Raw genomic sequence first — 15,833 nt, 5'->3', positions numbered from 1 at the left:
TCCACGAGAGCACTTCGAGCAGTGGGTTCCACCTCCCCCTAACCCCCCTTCAATGACGGCTAAGGAGAAGCACTTAGCCGTAGTTAGACGACTCGAGGAACCTCCTCTGTGCCATTGCGAAGACCGAGCCGTGATAAACCCTTACAATACGTTGGAGTTTATGTGTCCAAACAAGCATGAAGTAAGTGCAAAGTGTATGTGTTGAAATGTTGAGCTATATGTGTCATATACTAATGTCACGTTATTTAGGTGTATTCAATGGCGAAGTGTCGTTTCAAGGAGTGGTTGTATGGTCCTAAGAACAAATGGCTCGAAGAACCTCCAAAAACAAAACAAAAGAAGAAAGAAAGGTTAATTTACAAAGCATCACCAGTCAAGTGCGAATGTGGTGTTAATTCTAACTATGGCCTAGTCCATTCGGAGCTTAAAATAGGCTATTATTGCGGCCATATGGTTGAGTACGAAGAGGTTCGTTATTTTATGGTAAACATGAAATCGTATTTTGTTTCTTTTGCTAAGACATATATGATATAATATTTCTTTTGAACAGAGCACTAGGAAATGCAGATGGGAACGTTACGATGGTCAAGCTAAGTTTTTGGATGAACTGAAGAAGAGGCAACTAATTACAAGAAAGAGGGGATATAGACCTGACTACGTCAACCTATTCGTTAAACATCACAAAGAAAAGATGTGTGAGTTTGCTAGACAGCGCGGTATTTGTAACCCGATCGATGTTGGGCTTAACAAATAGGGATTGGAGAGACGGATGACGTTAGAGGAGGAGAGGGCAAATGAGGAAGAGTTTCATCTCTGATATTGTGTTGAACATCATCCCCTTCCTAAGGATTTATGTCTCATGGTTATACAATGAATTCCTACACATCTGGAGATCGGTATCACAAACTACCATATCTGTCATGCTGACATCCCTATAGTTCGAAACGCCCCTGAAAGGTACGTTCTTGGACCTTAGTTGCTCAAGCTCAGTCGTTGTGTAAGGTGATGGTGGAACATACTGCTGTGCTTTGCTAATTCTAGCCCATGAATCATAGGGGATATCATCTGCAGCCAAATCTGTGACTAGTCTACCCTGAGCATGGACACCTTGCAAAACCTCAGTTGGTACTGGTAATGGCATAGTATGTACCAGTACTGGCATGACATCAGCTGTTGTTGCCATAGCATCTGTACATCTTTGGTCATCATCAGAATCGTCTGAATCACTGCTAACTACATCACCGATCCTGTCCTCCTCCTCCTGCTCCTCCTCTTCCCGTTCGAACTCATTCACATCGAAGTCATTGCTTATACAGCCTACTGCAGTTGAATGAAACTGCTCCTATGTCAACTGATCGTCCAAATCCATGTTATCCTGAGATGCTTCCCCTTCGACCCCTAATTCTTTTTCATTGCCTCTGAAACCATCACTGGACGGGCCGTCCTGAACACCATGCATCCTATACCCATTCTCCACCACCACCTCAGCCATGGGCACATTGGAACCATGGAGAACCCTAGTGTAGCGAGACTAGTGAGCAGGGTCGCGCAAGGGCATGAGGACATAGTGTGCCCTAGTCTTCCCAGTATCAAACCTCCCCTTTAGTGTGAAATCACCGCTAAACTTTGTATTCAAACGGACACAAAGGTCGTTGAAGCTAGAAGGTTCATCAAACCATTCCAATTCTTCTACCATATCCTCAAACATACCATCCTCTCTCCTAACACTTCATCCGTACAAAACTCTAACACAACAATTCATCTGCAGAAGCATTTTAAGAAACTTCATTAAGTCGTCGAAATCATCGTACGTAATGTCCATACTAACATTAATATATTTTCTAACTATAACTATACTAACTAATCAAATATTAACATCTATACAAGGCATACTATAACTGTACTAACTAAACTACCTAACTTTACTACCTATACTAACTTATTATATTACGTATACTAACTAAACTATCTAACTTTACTAACTATACTTTAATAATTTTACTAACTTTATTAACTGTGCTAACTATATTAGTGGAGTACCTCGTTGCAGCGCGTAAGACCGGGCCGGGAGGCGCAGGCGCAGGGCAGCCGCCGTGCGTGACCAGAGGTTCTGGCCGGAGGGGGAGGCGCGCCGGTGTGCGGGCGCGGCGGTCGCACCCGGCGGCCGACGGCCAAGCTGCCTGGCTGGCGTGGGCGGGCAGACGCGGCTGGCTTGCTAGCGTGGGCGGGTTGGTTGGCGTGGGCGGACGCGGCCGTGGCAAACGGCGTGCACGGCGGCAGGCAGGCGCGGGCAAAGGCGGGCGCGGTGGCCAGCCTTGCTGCACTACTCGGAGAATGGAGACTGCTCGAGCAGAGGGCCGCGGCGGAGGTTATATCCGGCTCTGCCACGCCATGGATCAGGGCGCGGCACTGCCGCGTCAAGATCGGTAGCGCGGTAGAGCCCTGCCACATCAGCGGCCAGCGTTTCTGGTCGCCGCCACGTTAGCCTTGTGCCGCGCCACCATGCATGACGCGGCACAAGCATTTGGCCACGCCAGGGCAATAGGCACGGCCAAAAGTGTTAGTAAAAAAAACGAGAGTGTTAGATTTAAAATTAAGTTTGAAAAAGTGTTAAAATTAAAAAAATTTCTCACTGGAAGTAGCCATTTAGTGAACCATGGACGGTTGAGATGGAAAGCTACAACAAGATGCTATGTGACGAAAAGTCTCGCATGTCTTTTTTTGTTTGTATCATTTTACCATAAAAAACGGAGACTAGCGTCCGGACATATGTACGTACCGTTCGTTTGGACGCCGCGAGCACCTGTGCTCGTTGCCCGTCCGTTTTTAATAGAGCCTTTTCCTTGCGTGTTATTACAAAAGATGCTCTATTCTTAAAAGCCATTAAAAAGTTCGTATAGATTCTGGTGTCATGACACTATTTTTTTATTCAACACATCATTCCGTCCAGTTTTGCTCCTAACGGTGGGTAACGGCGTAGCCAAATGACTTAGATGCCCTTAGTCTTGAGAGACTATGTGAACTAGTTGGTTTGCTTCTATGCCATTCCCAAGCCAGCCTCAGGCCGAGCGTTTTGGTGCCAAAGTCAGGGTTGTTGGCGCCAACTGAGCCTCTAGGCTTCTCCTCATGTATATAGGTCCTCAGCCCTATCAGTCGCCACTCATCCAACTTGAGCCCTATCAGGGATGTATGGATGGATGGATAAATGAATGAATCAATGTTGAATAATGAATATGAAGATTGTTCATTTGTCCAGAATACAACAACATATGAGAAGAATATAACAACAATTAGAGTACTGCAACAGTAAACAAACATTCATCACATAACAGTAGCTACCTTACTGTTTTTCATCACACAGGTTTTATGGCACCAACATGTCACCAACATTCATCACATAACAACTAAGTTATTGGTTTTCATCTACAGTTAAGTACTGTCATGCCATCACAGAATATTCATCACAGAGCAAAAGAACAGTTGTGCCATCACATAGCAGGTGTTTTTTAGAACCACATCACCAAAAGAACATTGAGCAGGCACCTATTAGACACACTGTTTGGACCTGAGCTTGAAGTAGTAGTGGTAGCTACCCTCTTGCTCTTCTTGGCACTAGAAGAAGAAGAAGAAGATTTCCTCTTCATTTTTGTGTGTGTAGCATTGACCACTGCCTCAATATGTGGGAACACCATCTAGGATGGAGTAGCAACCACAATGCTAGTCTCTGTGTTACAGCTTGCTGCTTTTTTCAGCCTTTTCTTTGGAAAACCCCTGCATAGAAAAAGTTACATTAGTTAATTAAGTTATTGAAGCTGTACATGTATCTGCAAAGTAATTTAGTTACATAATTTACCTTTCAGCCTTCATTGCAGCTATATCTTTTGGATTTCCATTCTTACAAGTGTATCAGTGATGCCCTAACTCATGGCAGATAGGGCACTCAAGTTTCTTTGCCCTCTTCTTGCTGCTGCCTCCCTCAAGTGATGATTTTATCATATTCTTCCTTCTACCTCCTGTGGACCTAAGACAGGGAGGGTGCATGAAAAACCATGAGTAGCTTTATGCCACATGCTTTTGTCAGGAATACAAGGGATGGAACCCTCATATGCATCTCTGAATTTATTGATAGAGAAGTAATCATCCACATGGTCTTTCTAATTTTTCACCATGAATTGAAGTAATGTAGGCTATTGCATGCTTGCATGGAGTTCTTGACCCCTGCGCCAAACCCTACAGGAACATGTTCTGTTAGGTAGGCTGACCACAAACCTGAAGCCACTACCTCCCTTAGCACATAGTTCTGCCACACCATCAGGGGAGGCTGTGACCACTTCAATGTCTAGGTTGTAACTGTCTTCCCTTAGCTTCTGCAGGATGTGAGGCAGAATCTTTTCTTCCAACTTCTTGGCTACCTTCTTCCTATGGTTCTATTTGATCAAAATCTTCTGTCTTATAGTGTCCAACAAGTCATCCAGGTGCTTTACCTTCTCAGGCTTGATCCAATTATTAAATGACTCAGTCAAATTATTAGTCACATAATCAACCTTTGACAATGTCCTGTACTGGCTCCTGGTCCAAAGTTTCTTGTTTCTTGCAGATACTTCATTGCCTCAGGTTTGGCTGCAGCCATTGCTTGATAGTGCTTCTCAAATATGTAAGGGATCCATGAATATGAAGAAGCCCACAAGTGATCATCAAATATCTTCCATTGTACCTCTTCTTGAAATTATGTACTAAGTGATACATACACTCTCTATGTTAAGCATTTGGAAAAACTTCACTAACACCATTCATGACTGCCTGGCCACAATCTGTGCAGAATGTCAAGCTCTCTGAGGTGTCTATTGCTTCCTTCAACCTCTCCATGAACCACACCCAATTCTCATTGGTTTCTGAGTCAATTACACCAATAGCTACTAGATACATCTAGTTGTGCCCATCTACTGCACAAGCAATGCACAACTGTCCCCTAAACCTTCCTGTTAAAAATATGCTATCTACTGTAAGATATAGTCTACAGCCTCTAAGAAATCCATCAACACATGGTTTCAGTGCAAAGAATAGCCTAATGAACCTGATCTTATTGTTGATGGTGTGATTATCAATGACAAGAAATGATCCAGGACTTGATTCTTCTAACTAGGCCTTAAGCCTATACAGGTTATCAAAACTTTTGCCCCAAGGCCCATAAATCTTATCCATGGCAAGATTTTTACCTTTATACACTCTCTTGTAGGGCACCATAATTGTGTGTGCATCCTTCAACCTCCTTTCCAGTTCTATTGCACCTAGAGTTCCATCTTCCTTCAGCCAATCAATCACCTGACTGCACACCCAGAACTGTGTTACCCCTACACAGATTCATTGTCTCCTAGTGCTCTGACACTCATGAGGGTAGGGGTTCCTTTTCACCTGCAAAACAGTCAAGTAATGCACTTATTACAAGCCACACAATGCAAGAAAAACAGGTAGCAGTCAATGAAAATAATATACTAACACATTACCTTAATAGTGTGCCCATCCCTTAGAGTTGAGGCATGAAGTCTCCACCTGTAGCCCTCACTCTGTTGTGAGCAGTTCACCCTATACCACCCTGTATCACTCTTCTCAATGTCATAGTTGAACTCATGTTTAACAACATGAGTAGCTAAAGCAATCTTAAAAGCATCCATGTCTAAATACATTGTTCCTATTGACATAGGAGGGTCCTTCTTGTCATAATCAACATCAGGCATATGTTCAGGCTCCCTATCTTTAACCATATCATCTATGTCTTCTACTTCATCATCAGAGGATTCATCATCAGAGTCTGTCTCAGAGGATTCATTAGCACCAGAACTCTCACCTTCCCATTCTTTACTCCCACCTTGGCTCTGAGGATTGGGAGGAGGTGGGGGGTATTGGGGACCAAGGTCAATATACAACCATTCCTCATCAGCACCCACATGCTCATTCATTGGGTTTGGGTTAGCTAGGTATTCAGGTTTAGCAGATTGAGTGTGTGTGGCATGGCTTAGTTCTGCTAAGCTTGGACAAGCAATTAAAGGGGTGAATGGGGGTTCAAAAGAGTTCACAGTGCTACTAGAATCCCAATCAGGAATCATAGGGGGCTCACTACTTGGGCTATGATATGCAACAGTCAACAAGCATCATTTGAAAGCCTTATGTTTTGCAAATATTTCAACCAAATCTTGGTCAGTGCAGACTTGGATGTTCACTTTACTATCCATGCAGAAATAAAACAATCTCACTATGTCACCGTAGTTATGAGGATACTTGTCGACAACTTCAGCAACCAGGTCTGTGAAGTTAGTGCGGTCAACATCCATGACTTTGTTCAATGAAAACCACCACGCACGAGAATTGGGAGCGACAATCCAGATTTCTAAGTTGTAGCTACTTTCTACATCCATCCTACAGATGAACAAGGAGCACGCAATCAACACTACAAACACGGGGCACAAACGCAGGGCACTAAATACCAATCAACACTACAAACACGGGGCACCACGAAACCAAGGAGGGAAGCAGTGAACTCACTCGTCTGGAAGCCAATCCGGTCGCTCGCCCACGCTCTTGTTCCCTGCCATGCCACACCTATCCTCTAGATCCACGGTCGAATCCACGCTCCACTACCCAATGCACTACCATAAGCACGGGGGATTCATCGTCTTCTCTCCCAACCGCCGCTACAGCCTCCACCACCGCTAGGGTTTCTCCGCTGCTAGGGTTAGGGAACTGAGAGAGTCGAGCGAGAAGAGAGAGTGAGAGACTAAGGGAGATGCTGACCAATATCGGTCAACACAGCCTCCACATATGCCCATGACTGAAAGGACAACATGGACATTTTTCCTGCCCGGTCCCACATATAAGAGCTGCCAAACGGTCAAAACCAAACATAATGGAGACGAAATGGCGTGTTGGACAAAAGAGTTTAGCGTCATGGCACCAGGGTCCGTGTGAACTTTTTAGTGGCACATATGAATGGAGCATCTTTCATAATGGCACACAGGGAAAATGCTCTTTTTAATAATGATACCCTCAAGGCTCCTATGGATGGATAATGCTTCGTGCTCCACGTCTGCTGCATGCCCATGGATGTAGCTTCGTGCTATGCTTCGCCTCGTGCCCCGCGCCTACTGCCTGCTCAAGGATGCAGCTTCATGCTCCGCGCTTGTTGTTACCCATGGATATAGCTTTTTGTCGCGCCCGCTTCGCTTCCCACGCCCCGGGGGACCACCTTCGCCTGCGCCCCTTTGTCGTGACTGCTCATGAAACACTTGCAACGTAAAGCATTTGGTGCAACATACGTCCTAAATGGATGAAACATTTACAACATACATTTGCAACTTGTGTATGGGCACTGCAACATATGCAACATCCAGATAAAACACTTGCAACATGCATTTGAAACAGGTGAAACATTTTAAACATACACTTACAACATACGTGTATAGCCTGTGCAATATATGCAACATCCAGATAAAACACTTACAATATACATTTGAAACATACATTTGCAACGTACGTGTATAGTCATGGCAACATATGCAACACCAGACCTATTTTTGCAACATCCAGATGAAATATATGCAACATACATCTGAAAACACATGAAACATATGGTTGCACACATGTGCTCATCTACTTACTGCCCCCATGGACGCTCGTTGACGTGGAGGTTGACGCCGGCAAGGAGCTTAATGTCACGGCGCGGAGGTCGGACCTCGGTTGTGGGCAGCGCGAGTCCGAGCAGGAGGCACGAGGCGAGAGGCGTAAGCGGCGCACGACGCGAGGCACAAGGCACGGGTGGGGCACGCGAGGCGCGAGGCGCAGGACGCGTCGGCAGGCAGGTCCGTCCCGTCCGTAAGCGGACAATCTAAAAACAAGAGGGTCTTCTGTCTCAAAGCTTCACACAACCCAAGCAAAGATTAGCCAAAGCGAAGAGAAGGGGTGAAGGAAGGCAGACGTCTATCAATCCAATTTATTTTTGAAAAGGAAAATGCTTCTCTCCAAAGTCCTAACTCACAAATTTTAACCATGCCTTTGTAGGCTTGCACACCCTGTCCATGAGGAAGAACCTATGACACAACGATATGTCGGTACTCTTGCTATTTTTTAAAAAAAAGAATCTATACAAGAGAGAAGACTTGCTAGTGGTAATGTATACTCCTCAGACTTCAGCTGCCATCAATGGACAATGGTCTCTACAATCTTTACTGCTCTACTAGTAATCTGCCTACACACAACATTCGGCTATACGAGAGGGCTCGCAGAAGCCGTGTCTACGCCGGCTTGTCATGACCCATCCGCGCATTCACGGAGTAGTACCCCCTCTTGATCTTGCTGCCGTCGTCGGTGTCCACCTCGACGGCGAACACGCCACACACCGGCCGATGGTCGGAGAACCTGGACTCGCCGCGCAGGTACTGCAGCTGCTCGATGCCGTCGCCGTGCCACAGTATCCGGTCGCACCTATACTGACACGTATGGCCTTGGGTAACACATACGTGATCGAGCTGAAGAATTACAATGTCGAATCGGGATGATCGATCGAATTGAATACCATGCCGGCGTCCTCCGCTTCTTCTTGGACTTGGCCGTCTCGCCGGCGTACGCGTCGGAGTTGTGCGTGTACTTGTACGTCGGCGCGAAGCAGATCTTGCCTTCGTTCCAGCCACTGAACACTCTCCCTGCTTCTCTCTCTATTATCAGCTGCACAAATTTGTTATGTTTATGGTCAGTGTCTGATGATCAGAACTGCTGTAAATAGTTCATACCTGATCTTTCTTCAGAAGCTCGTCCCAGTCATTCTCCTCGAGCAACGTTCTTGTCTCTTCATAGCTTAGCGACACTCGATAGTTCAGATCACCGAGCCATATCATCCGGCTGTTTTAACATTGTGAATTTGCGTTAGTACTGCAAGATTGTGGTGGAAAAAAGGTTAATTACTCGTTCTAAAGCTTAATTACTCGTGGTCAAGAATCTTTTCCGGGACTCGATGGCTGGCGGGCAGCTTGCACGCGCGCGGGAAGTGCGCGCTCCTGAGGATCTCGGCGACGTCTGCGTTGCGGCGCACCTCATCGCCCTCCTTCTCGCCGGAGGCCAGGTGGCTGCAGACGAAGCAGAAGCTGGTGCGGTGCAGCGTCATGCTGATGGCGATGCAGCCCTTGTTGCCGAGCCAGCCCATGATGCCCCTGCCGACGCAGTCCACGCGGAGGTGGCCGATGTGCTCCACCAGCTCCCGCTTCACCCACACCGACAGGAACAGCCCCACCATTTGCTTGCTCCCGATCAGGCAGTAGCTCATGCCGCCGCTGCCAAGTTCGCACTGCGCCGCCGGCGTGCCGCCGGCGGCGTCTGCTGCGTCGGTGTCGTTGCACCCGCTGGTGGATGTCTCGCCGCCCCCAGCGGACGCCGCCGCTTCGGCCTCTGCCTCGGCGCGGTACACGGACGCGCGTATCTCCGTCGCCCTGCGGCGCATGGACGACGGCTCGGCGGAGCAGTTGCACGTCTTGACGAGCGCGCTGTCGACGCGGTAGCTGTTGCTCAGCACCTTGAGCGACGGCGTCTGGAAGAAGAGTGAGGAGTCGCGACGGCGGTGGTGATGGCGCCGGCCGGCGTCTGCAGGCGGCGGCGGCTCCGGCGGTGGCGGGTCGTCGTCGTCGTCGGGCTGCTCCTGGGGCTCGTTCAGCGCCTGGTGGATGAGAGCCAGCCACCTGGACGCCGGCTCGTTGTCCTCGACCACCAGCACGTTCCCCGCGGTCAGGGGAACTATCTCCTGAAACCTACTCGTGGCGTCAGATTAATTCAGAGACATGCAAACGTATGTAGTATCAAATATACAGAGTCCAAATCCAAACACAAATTATGTCGAAATATTTCGAAATGTGAAATTTGGCCGTACCCTAAGACGTAAATGTCAGGTGATTCTTCAACCTGGAGAAAATCTTGCAGGTTAAGCCTGTTACTCGGAGTCTTTCCTCCGACATTCCATGTAGCAACAAACATCCTGCATCCATGTATTAGTTGGGGTCATGGCCATATCATCTTTTGTAGGAGTAGATGATTTGATCATCGTTTAAATCAATTGAACATCATCGTGATTACTGGTACTGGCGTGTATCATCCCTTTGCCTATTGGGCAAATCCACATAGTGCAGGCTCGCGCTCTTCAACCGTGCCCGTGCTGCATTGCAGCTCTGTGGATCTGAAACATCAACGGAGTTTTATATATTTGCACTGTGGTGCGCAAATTATCTGAAGACATTTCATGGGCAATTCCAACCATTTTTTTGCCATATTGCTGTAAAACTGAAATTGAATGATGATGCAAGCAGCTCACATATACAGAAGTTACTAACCTGCAACATTCAGGTCCCTCCCTTTCATGGCGAAGACGTTGGACATGGCGCCCTGTGAGCACAAACGGCGCAATCAGAAACGCACATTGCAGAATACAATCCCGTTTCCAGTTTCCATCATGGTTACACTGTTGGATTGCAAGATCGTGAGGACCTGATCGTTACCTGTCTCCTCGTTGTAGTTCACGTGATCTGTTGCTTGAGAAGGAACACGAAGGTTTCCGCCAAGGATGCTCTGCTCATCCAAGCTATTTTTTCGAGAGAGAAATGTGGGGAGGTAGACGACGGAGAAGGGGCCAGGGGAAACGGAGGGTAATTGGGTGGTTGGGAGGGACTTGTGTGAAAGGCTGCTTGAAATGCCAGGAAAGCAGGCCATGTGTTCGTTTGCCCCGGTCAACTTTTTTTCTCCCTCCTTTCTCCTGTTCTCTCTTTTTTTGAACTTTCCTTTCTCCTGTTCTCAAGGCCAGTTAAAAAAAACCCGGAATATATAATGAGCCGTCGAAAGTAATTGGACGGAAATTGTTTTCCCGCTGACGTGGATGAGATCATTGCTGATGGACTCCACCTTTTTTGTTCAGACAAAATGCATAATCTTAGGCCCTGTTTGGCAGGGCTTCTCCACCGGTTTCAGAAGCTGTTTGGAGCCGTTTTCTACCAAACAGGGTAAAGTAAAATAGCTTCACTTGTGAAGCCCCTAAAAACATGTTCTCATAGTGATTTGGGGTTGGATGGAGCCAAAAAAGTGGCTTCTCCCGGCTGCTCCTCCTCCAGGCCCCCTAAAAACATACTCTCACAGGGAAGCCATTTTGCCAAACGGTTTACCAAAACCGCTTCAGCTCCACCGGTGGAACTGTTCGTGAAGCTGAAGGAAAAAAAAAAAATGACTTCACTAAGGAAGTAAAGCCCAGCCAAACGGAGCCTTAATCTGTGCCCCAGCTTCAGGATAGCGGGTTGATGGAAAAGTTGGTTAGCTTGGTTGATCTCTTAACCTGAGCTATGGGTTGGAAGCTATCTCACCCCAATATTGTATAACGGAGCGATGATGACATGCTCTCGTGACTACATGGGTGGTCACATTCATCTCTCCCATAATTCAGATGAACCGAGCACCAACTGAGCTTGGTATTTTTCTTTTCCTTCAAAATTTTTACAAAAAAATATCTTATTTTCTTCTCTAATCTAAACAATTCGTCTTCTTTGTAATTCTCTAATCTAAACAATTATTCTTCTTTTTTTAACAAAAAACATCTTATTTTCTTCTCTAATCTCTAAACAAAAATTGAGAACGATTTATGCATTGTCCTCTTCTTCCACGACCTGTATTCCGCATTCCGCATATGCAAATCCATCTATATTCAGTTCTTTCCGTGCCTGACTCCCTCTCACGCTGGCGGCTGCCAAGGAATTGGAAGGGTTACCGTCTCCGTTTCAACGCTGCTTTCCCAAGTCCGGTACGGACGTAAGATACGTCGATCGCTCGGCCCGACTCCGTCTCGCCGCCTGCGTTTCAGCAGGTTTCACCAGCGACACCGACACCGCCGCGCCGTCCTTAAGTACGACTCCTCCGCTCCCTACGCAGATCGCCAGCGGCATTGAAGGATCAATCAGACGCCCCGGCTCGCATCGCAGCGCGTGACAGCCGCCAGTGACTCGATCGGTCATCCTCGCCGCCCGCCGCCACGCTGATGAGTTTCCAGGACGTCTGCCACGACCTGGAGGCGGGCCTCCCGCTCCCGCCACGTCCCCCGCCGCCGCCTCCGCCGCCGCAGGCCGTGGTGGCGCACTGCGTCTTCCAGATCAACACCAAGGTGTCCGAGCTCCGCCGCCTCGCGCACGAGCTCGGCGCCGGCGCCAGCGCCGGCGGGGGCGGGAGCGACGCCCGCGTGGTCCGTGAGCGCATCCGCAGGGCGCGCGCCGACGTCACGCGCCTGGCTCGGAACACGGCGCGGAGGCTGGCCAACCCCGCCGCCGCCGCCGCCGTCGGGCCCAACCTGGCCACGGACTTCCAGGCCGCGCTCAGGGAGTTCCAGTGGGTACAGGGCCGGATCATCGAGGCCGATCGCCAGGAAACCGCCGCCGCCGATGTTTCCTCCTCCGTCGCCGCCGCCGAGCTACGGCTCTCCCATAAGATCATCATCACAACTGAACAATGCCAATGCCAGTGCCGGCGCCGCCGATCAGCAATGCAACATCCAGATGCAGCAGCAACAGCAGCAGCAGCTGGTGGAATCACGGAGGACGCAGGAGCTAGCCCTGCTGGACAACGAGATCACCTTCAACGAGGCCCTCGTCGAGGAGAGGGAGCGGGAGATATGCAAGATTCAGCAGGAGATCGCTGAGATCTTCGTGGACCTCGGAAAGCTAGTCCATCACCAGCAAGGGGCATCGATGTCGTCGAGTCCAACGTGGAGAAGGCCGCCATGGAGACGAGCAAGGCGGAAGAGCAGCTCTCCAGGGCCGCACTGACGCATGAGACGAACTCGTCGATGAAGTGCTTGCTGATCACTGTTTTTGGGCTCGTCATGTTGGTATTTGCGTTAGTGTTTGTAGCGTAGCAACCTGCTACAACTGTAGTACGTAGTCTGGCGAATGAGCTTTATTTGGCCTTTGGGTGAAGAATTCTTTCGTCGCTTTTCTTTAAAAAACAAAGCATGTCAACGATCCTCGGGAATTTGCTGCGTAACTCTTGATTGATTTATGAGGATTGTTTCCAAATCTTGTGATAGATTAATCTACCAAATTTCTAACCTCCCGATTGATGGCCAAATTCATGTTTTGTGGTGGTGGCCGTGAAAGACTCCTGCGACATTAGGGATTCGATTAGAGTTGGGTTTAGCCTTTTGGGGTAGATTTGTGGTCTCTAGCTCTTGAAAAGATGGTTAGCGAAATCGGCCTAGAGGTGTTGGTGGTGAAAAACTCTGGCGAAGTTAGATTAGAGTTGGGTTTAACCTTTTGAGAGAGATTTCTAGCTTCTAGCTCTTGGAAAGATGGTTAGTGAAACAGGTCTAGTGGTGGTGGACGCCTGGCGGAGGCATTGAGGTATTTCATTTCAGCATAGAAAGCACGGGTTGCTCAAAGGGTGACTATTGGCCCTGTTGGGTCTAAGGAAGAAAATTAGCTATTTGCCATAGCGGGCTTTGCAAATTTGCCACTTTTTCATCCTATACGCGTACACACCCACATCGCTGCACAGGGAAACAAATTCAGTGATGACGAGCTCCAGACCTCTAGACGCACATACCACCTTCGATGTGTGGCACACGTTTGCCCATACAATCCTTTTCGTGTAGCGCTCGATCACTCGGCCCCTTCACCCAGAGGGTGTGATCTGTGATGCGGCGCGTTCCTCTCAACACAGAACATGGTGTTTATCCGCCTGACTTTTGACTACACGGCTCACTCCTCTCGACACAGTACATCTCATGCCTCGTGGGGGCATTCACTAGTATTACTCTCCACTGGACCTCATGGAAAACTATAGGAGATCTTCATGGTGACTTGATAAGACGTCAACGAGGTTTGACTGTGTGATGTAGGGCGGGTCGTCATGATGGGGGCACAATAATACGAGAGCATTGGTACGTAAGTATCATGAGCCCGTACGTGTGCATGATTACGTATAGTTTAGGTAACAATGATAACAACCCAAATCAATAGCATTAACATGCGTGTTAAGTTGTGTTAGATAGGCTCTACTAGGTCCTATGGATGTAAGGAAAGTAGTGGTGCGAATATACGAGAAGAGACCACGAAGAAATGTAGAAAACAACAAAGGTTTACTTTGTCGATAGTCCAAGAGTCTGATACAGGAAAAATGCACACACTAGAAAAATGTCCTTAATTAATTAGTGTCTAGCTTACCACTCTGCTGAGTACACCAAGGACTTGGGCGACGACCTTGTTAACGAAGGTTTCATGTCCCACCTACTTGTAGAATCCTACATTAGACACGTAACTAGATGGCTAGCACTTTATTTCTGTATATTCTATGTGGTAATGTTGCATGGTTGATTAATTGTGAGCCTTGTTTTGTCGTAACCTATCACCCTGGCATACCTGCTGTTAGGATAGACATTTGCTTTATACACATGCTATTGTGGGTACAGGTGTACACGCTACACAAAGTTTAGATCAATGTACATTCATATTCTTCTGCTTAACTTCGACTAGTGAGAGATGTGTGTTTTTCTCCCCTGGTTGATTAAGATCCAGCTTGAGGCTGTTGAGGCGAGGATGGGCAGGAAGTGTCCTTGTCGACTAGAGAGTGTGGAGGTGAGATATCGAGGGTGTGGAGATGTGCTTGATAGATGGGAATTGTTGGGATAAGTGGGAGGTTGTTAAGATGAGTTATTATTGAGATGTCGATCACTAAGGCTAGCTCAAAGCTAAATGATAGGTTTATCCTTGCATTCCACTTACCTCAAATCTTCATGGCATAGGGTGGAAATGTTGGCCAGTACAATTTGTACTAAAATTCGTTAAAGACAGGCGAGGAGCCTGACTATGACTTCGAGAACGCGGTTGCCCGGCTGGGACAAATGACGAGTTTTCAACCTATGCTCGAGGAGCCTAAGGAAAATGATGTCCGGTATGTGTGATTCGGTCCATATAGACCCTTGTGTAAAAATGAAAAACCTTGTTATGTAACCCTAAAACATGTATTCGTGATGTATGGCTATGGTATCAGCTAGGCAATGAGCAATCGATAGCATTTGTTTATCTACGACTATCATGTTTGTGTTTATTTTCTATGAAATTTTCTTTCAGAAAATCGTTGTTCGTTTTGAAAAGTCATGGTTCGTTTCGATGCCCAGGTGAAAGCATCTAGGCCCCTAGTTGGGTTTCGGTGATTAATGACAATACATGATTACTATGACTAACATGTATTTTGTAGAGGCAATTAAGTTAGGTCATGGTAATGGAGATCGATTGGGCTATCATGGTGGTCATGCCCCTACGATGGAAATCATTTCGGTTTTCAAAGAATGAACAACAAGGTTAAGGATGGACTAGATCTAAGTGTCGATTGAAGTTGAAGAGACACTTAGAGTAGTTTAGGACTTTGTTTTTCCTTTGGCTGTACTATTAAGGGGGGTATGGACGGGTAGCTTGACCTAGGTGAGTCTAGTGGGTTAGGTGTGGTGCACACTTGCTAAACCTAGCACTAGGTAGCTCCTAAAAAGCCCTTAGATCTATTGGAGCAAACTTCATTCACGTATGATCGAAAGTCGAAAGTGAATGGAGGGTCAAATGCTAACCGGACGCTGGCGCAGAGTCCGATCAGTTCATTTGATCAAGGTGAAGTCGTCTGGAAGTGACCAGACGCTGAGAGGTGAAGTGACCGGACGCTGAGGGCCAGCGTCCGGTCGACTCCAGTAAGGTTCCAGAGAGGGAAAATCACGACCGGATGCGTCCGGTCAGTTGTGACCGGACGCTGGCTAGCGTCCGGTCACACTGTAAACACTGGAG

At 47.5% G+C, this 15,833-nt stretch overlaps 2 protein-coding genes across 4 annotated transcripts; one reads left to right on the top strand and one right to left on the bottom strand.

The window, feature by feature from the left end:
- Positions 1-8,019: 8,019 nt before the first annotated feature.
- LOC136528367 (type I inositol polyphosphate 5-phosphatase 5-like) lies at positions 8,020-10,659 on the bottom strand. 3 transcript variants are annotated; one of them, XM_066521323.1, is made up of 8 exons: positions 10,530-10,659; positions 10,365-10,416; positions 10,111-10,210; positions 9,908-10,012; positions 8,973-9,788; positions 8,781-8,889; positions 8,567-8,715; positions 8,020-8,480 (listed from the first exon to the last, which is right to left on the bottom strand). In XM_066521323.1, exons 2-8 carry the CDS (start codon positions 10,408-10,410, stop codon positions 8,318-8,320), a joined length of 1,488 nt encoding a protein of 495 aa, XP_066377420.1. In that variant the 5' UTR covers positions 10,411-10,416; positions 10,530-10,659; the 3' UTR covers positions 8,020-8,317. The 3 variants fall into 3 exon arrangements, with proteins under 3 accessions (XP_066377420.1, XP_066377419.1, XP_066377421.1); XM_066521322.1 differs by having other exon boundaries at positions 8,020-8,475; XM_066521324.1 differs by having other exon boundaries at positions 8,361-8,494.
- A 1,390-nt stretch (positions 10,660-12,049) lies between these two features.
- On the top strand, positions 12,050-12,830 carry LOC136525855 (syntaxin-22-like). Its single transcript, XM_066518706.1, has 2 exons — positions 12,050-12,480; positions 12,527-12,830. The coding sequence occupies exons 1-2, from the start codon at positions 12,050-12,052 to the stop codon at positions 12,828-12,830; spliced, it is 735 nt and encodes a 244-aa protein (XP_066374803.1).
- The last annotated feature ends 3,003 nt before the right edge of the window (positions 12,831-15,833 follow it).

This window comes from Miscanthus floridulus, chromosome 19, assembly GCF_019320115.1.
Source record: "Miscanthus floridulus cultivar M001 chromosome 19, ASM1932011v1, whole genome shotgun sequence".
NCBI classification, from domain to species: domain Eukaryota; kingdom Viridiplantae; phylum Streptophyta; class Magnoliopsida; order Poales; family Poaceae; genus Miscanthus; species Miscanthus floridulus.
The sequence above is the reverse complement of the archived record's forward strand: the minus strand, read 5'-3'. Positions and strand labels throughout refer to the sequence as shown.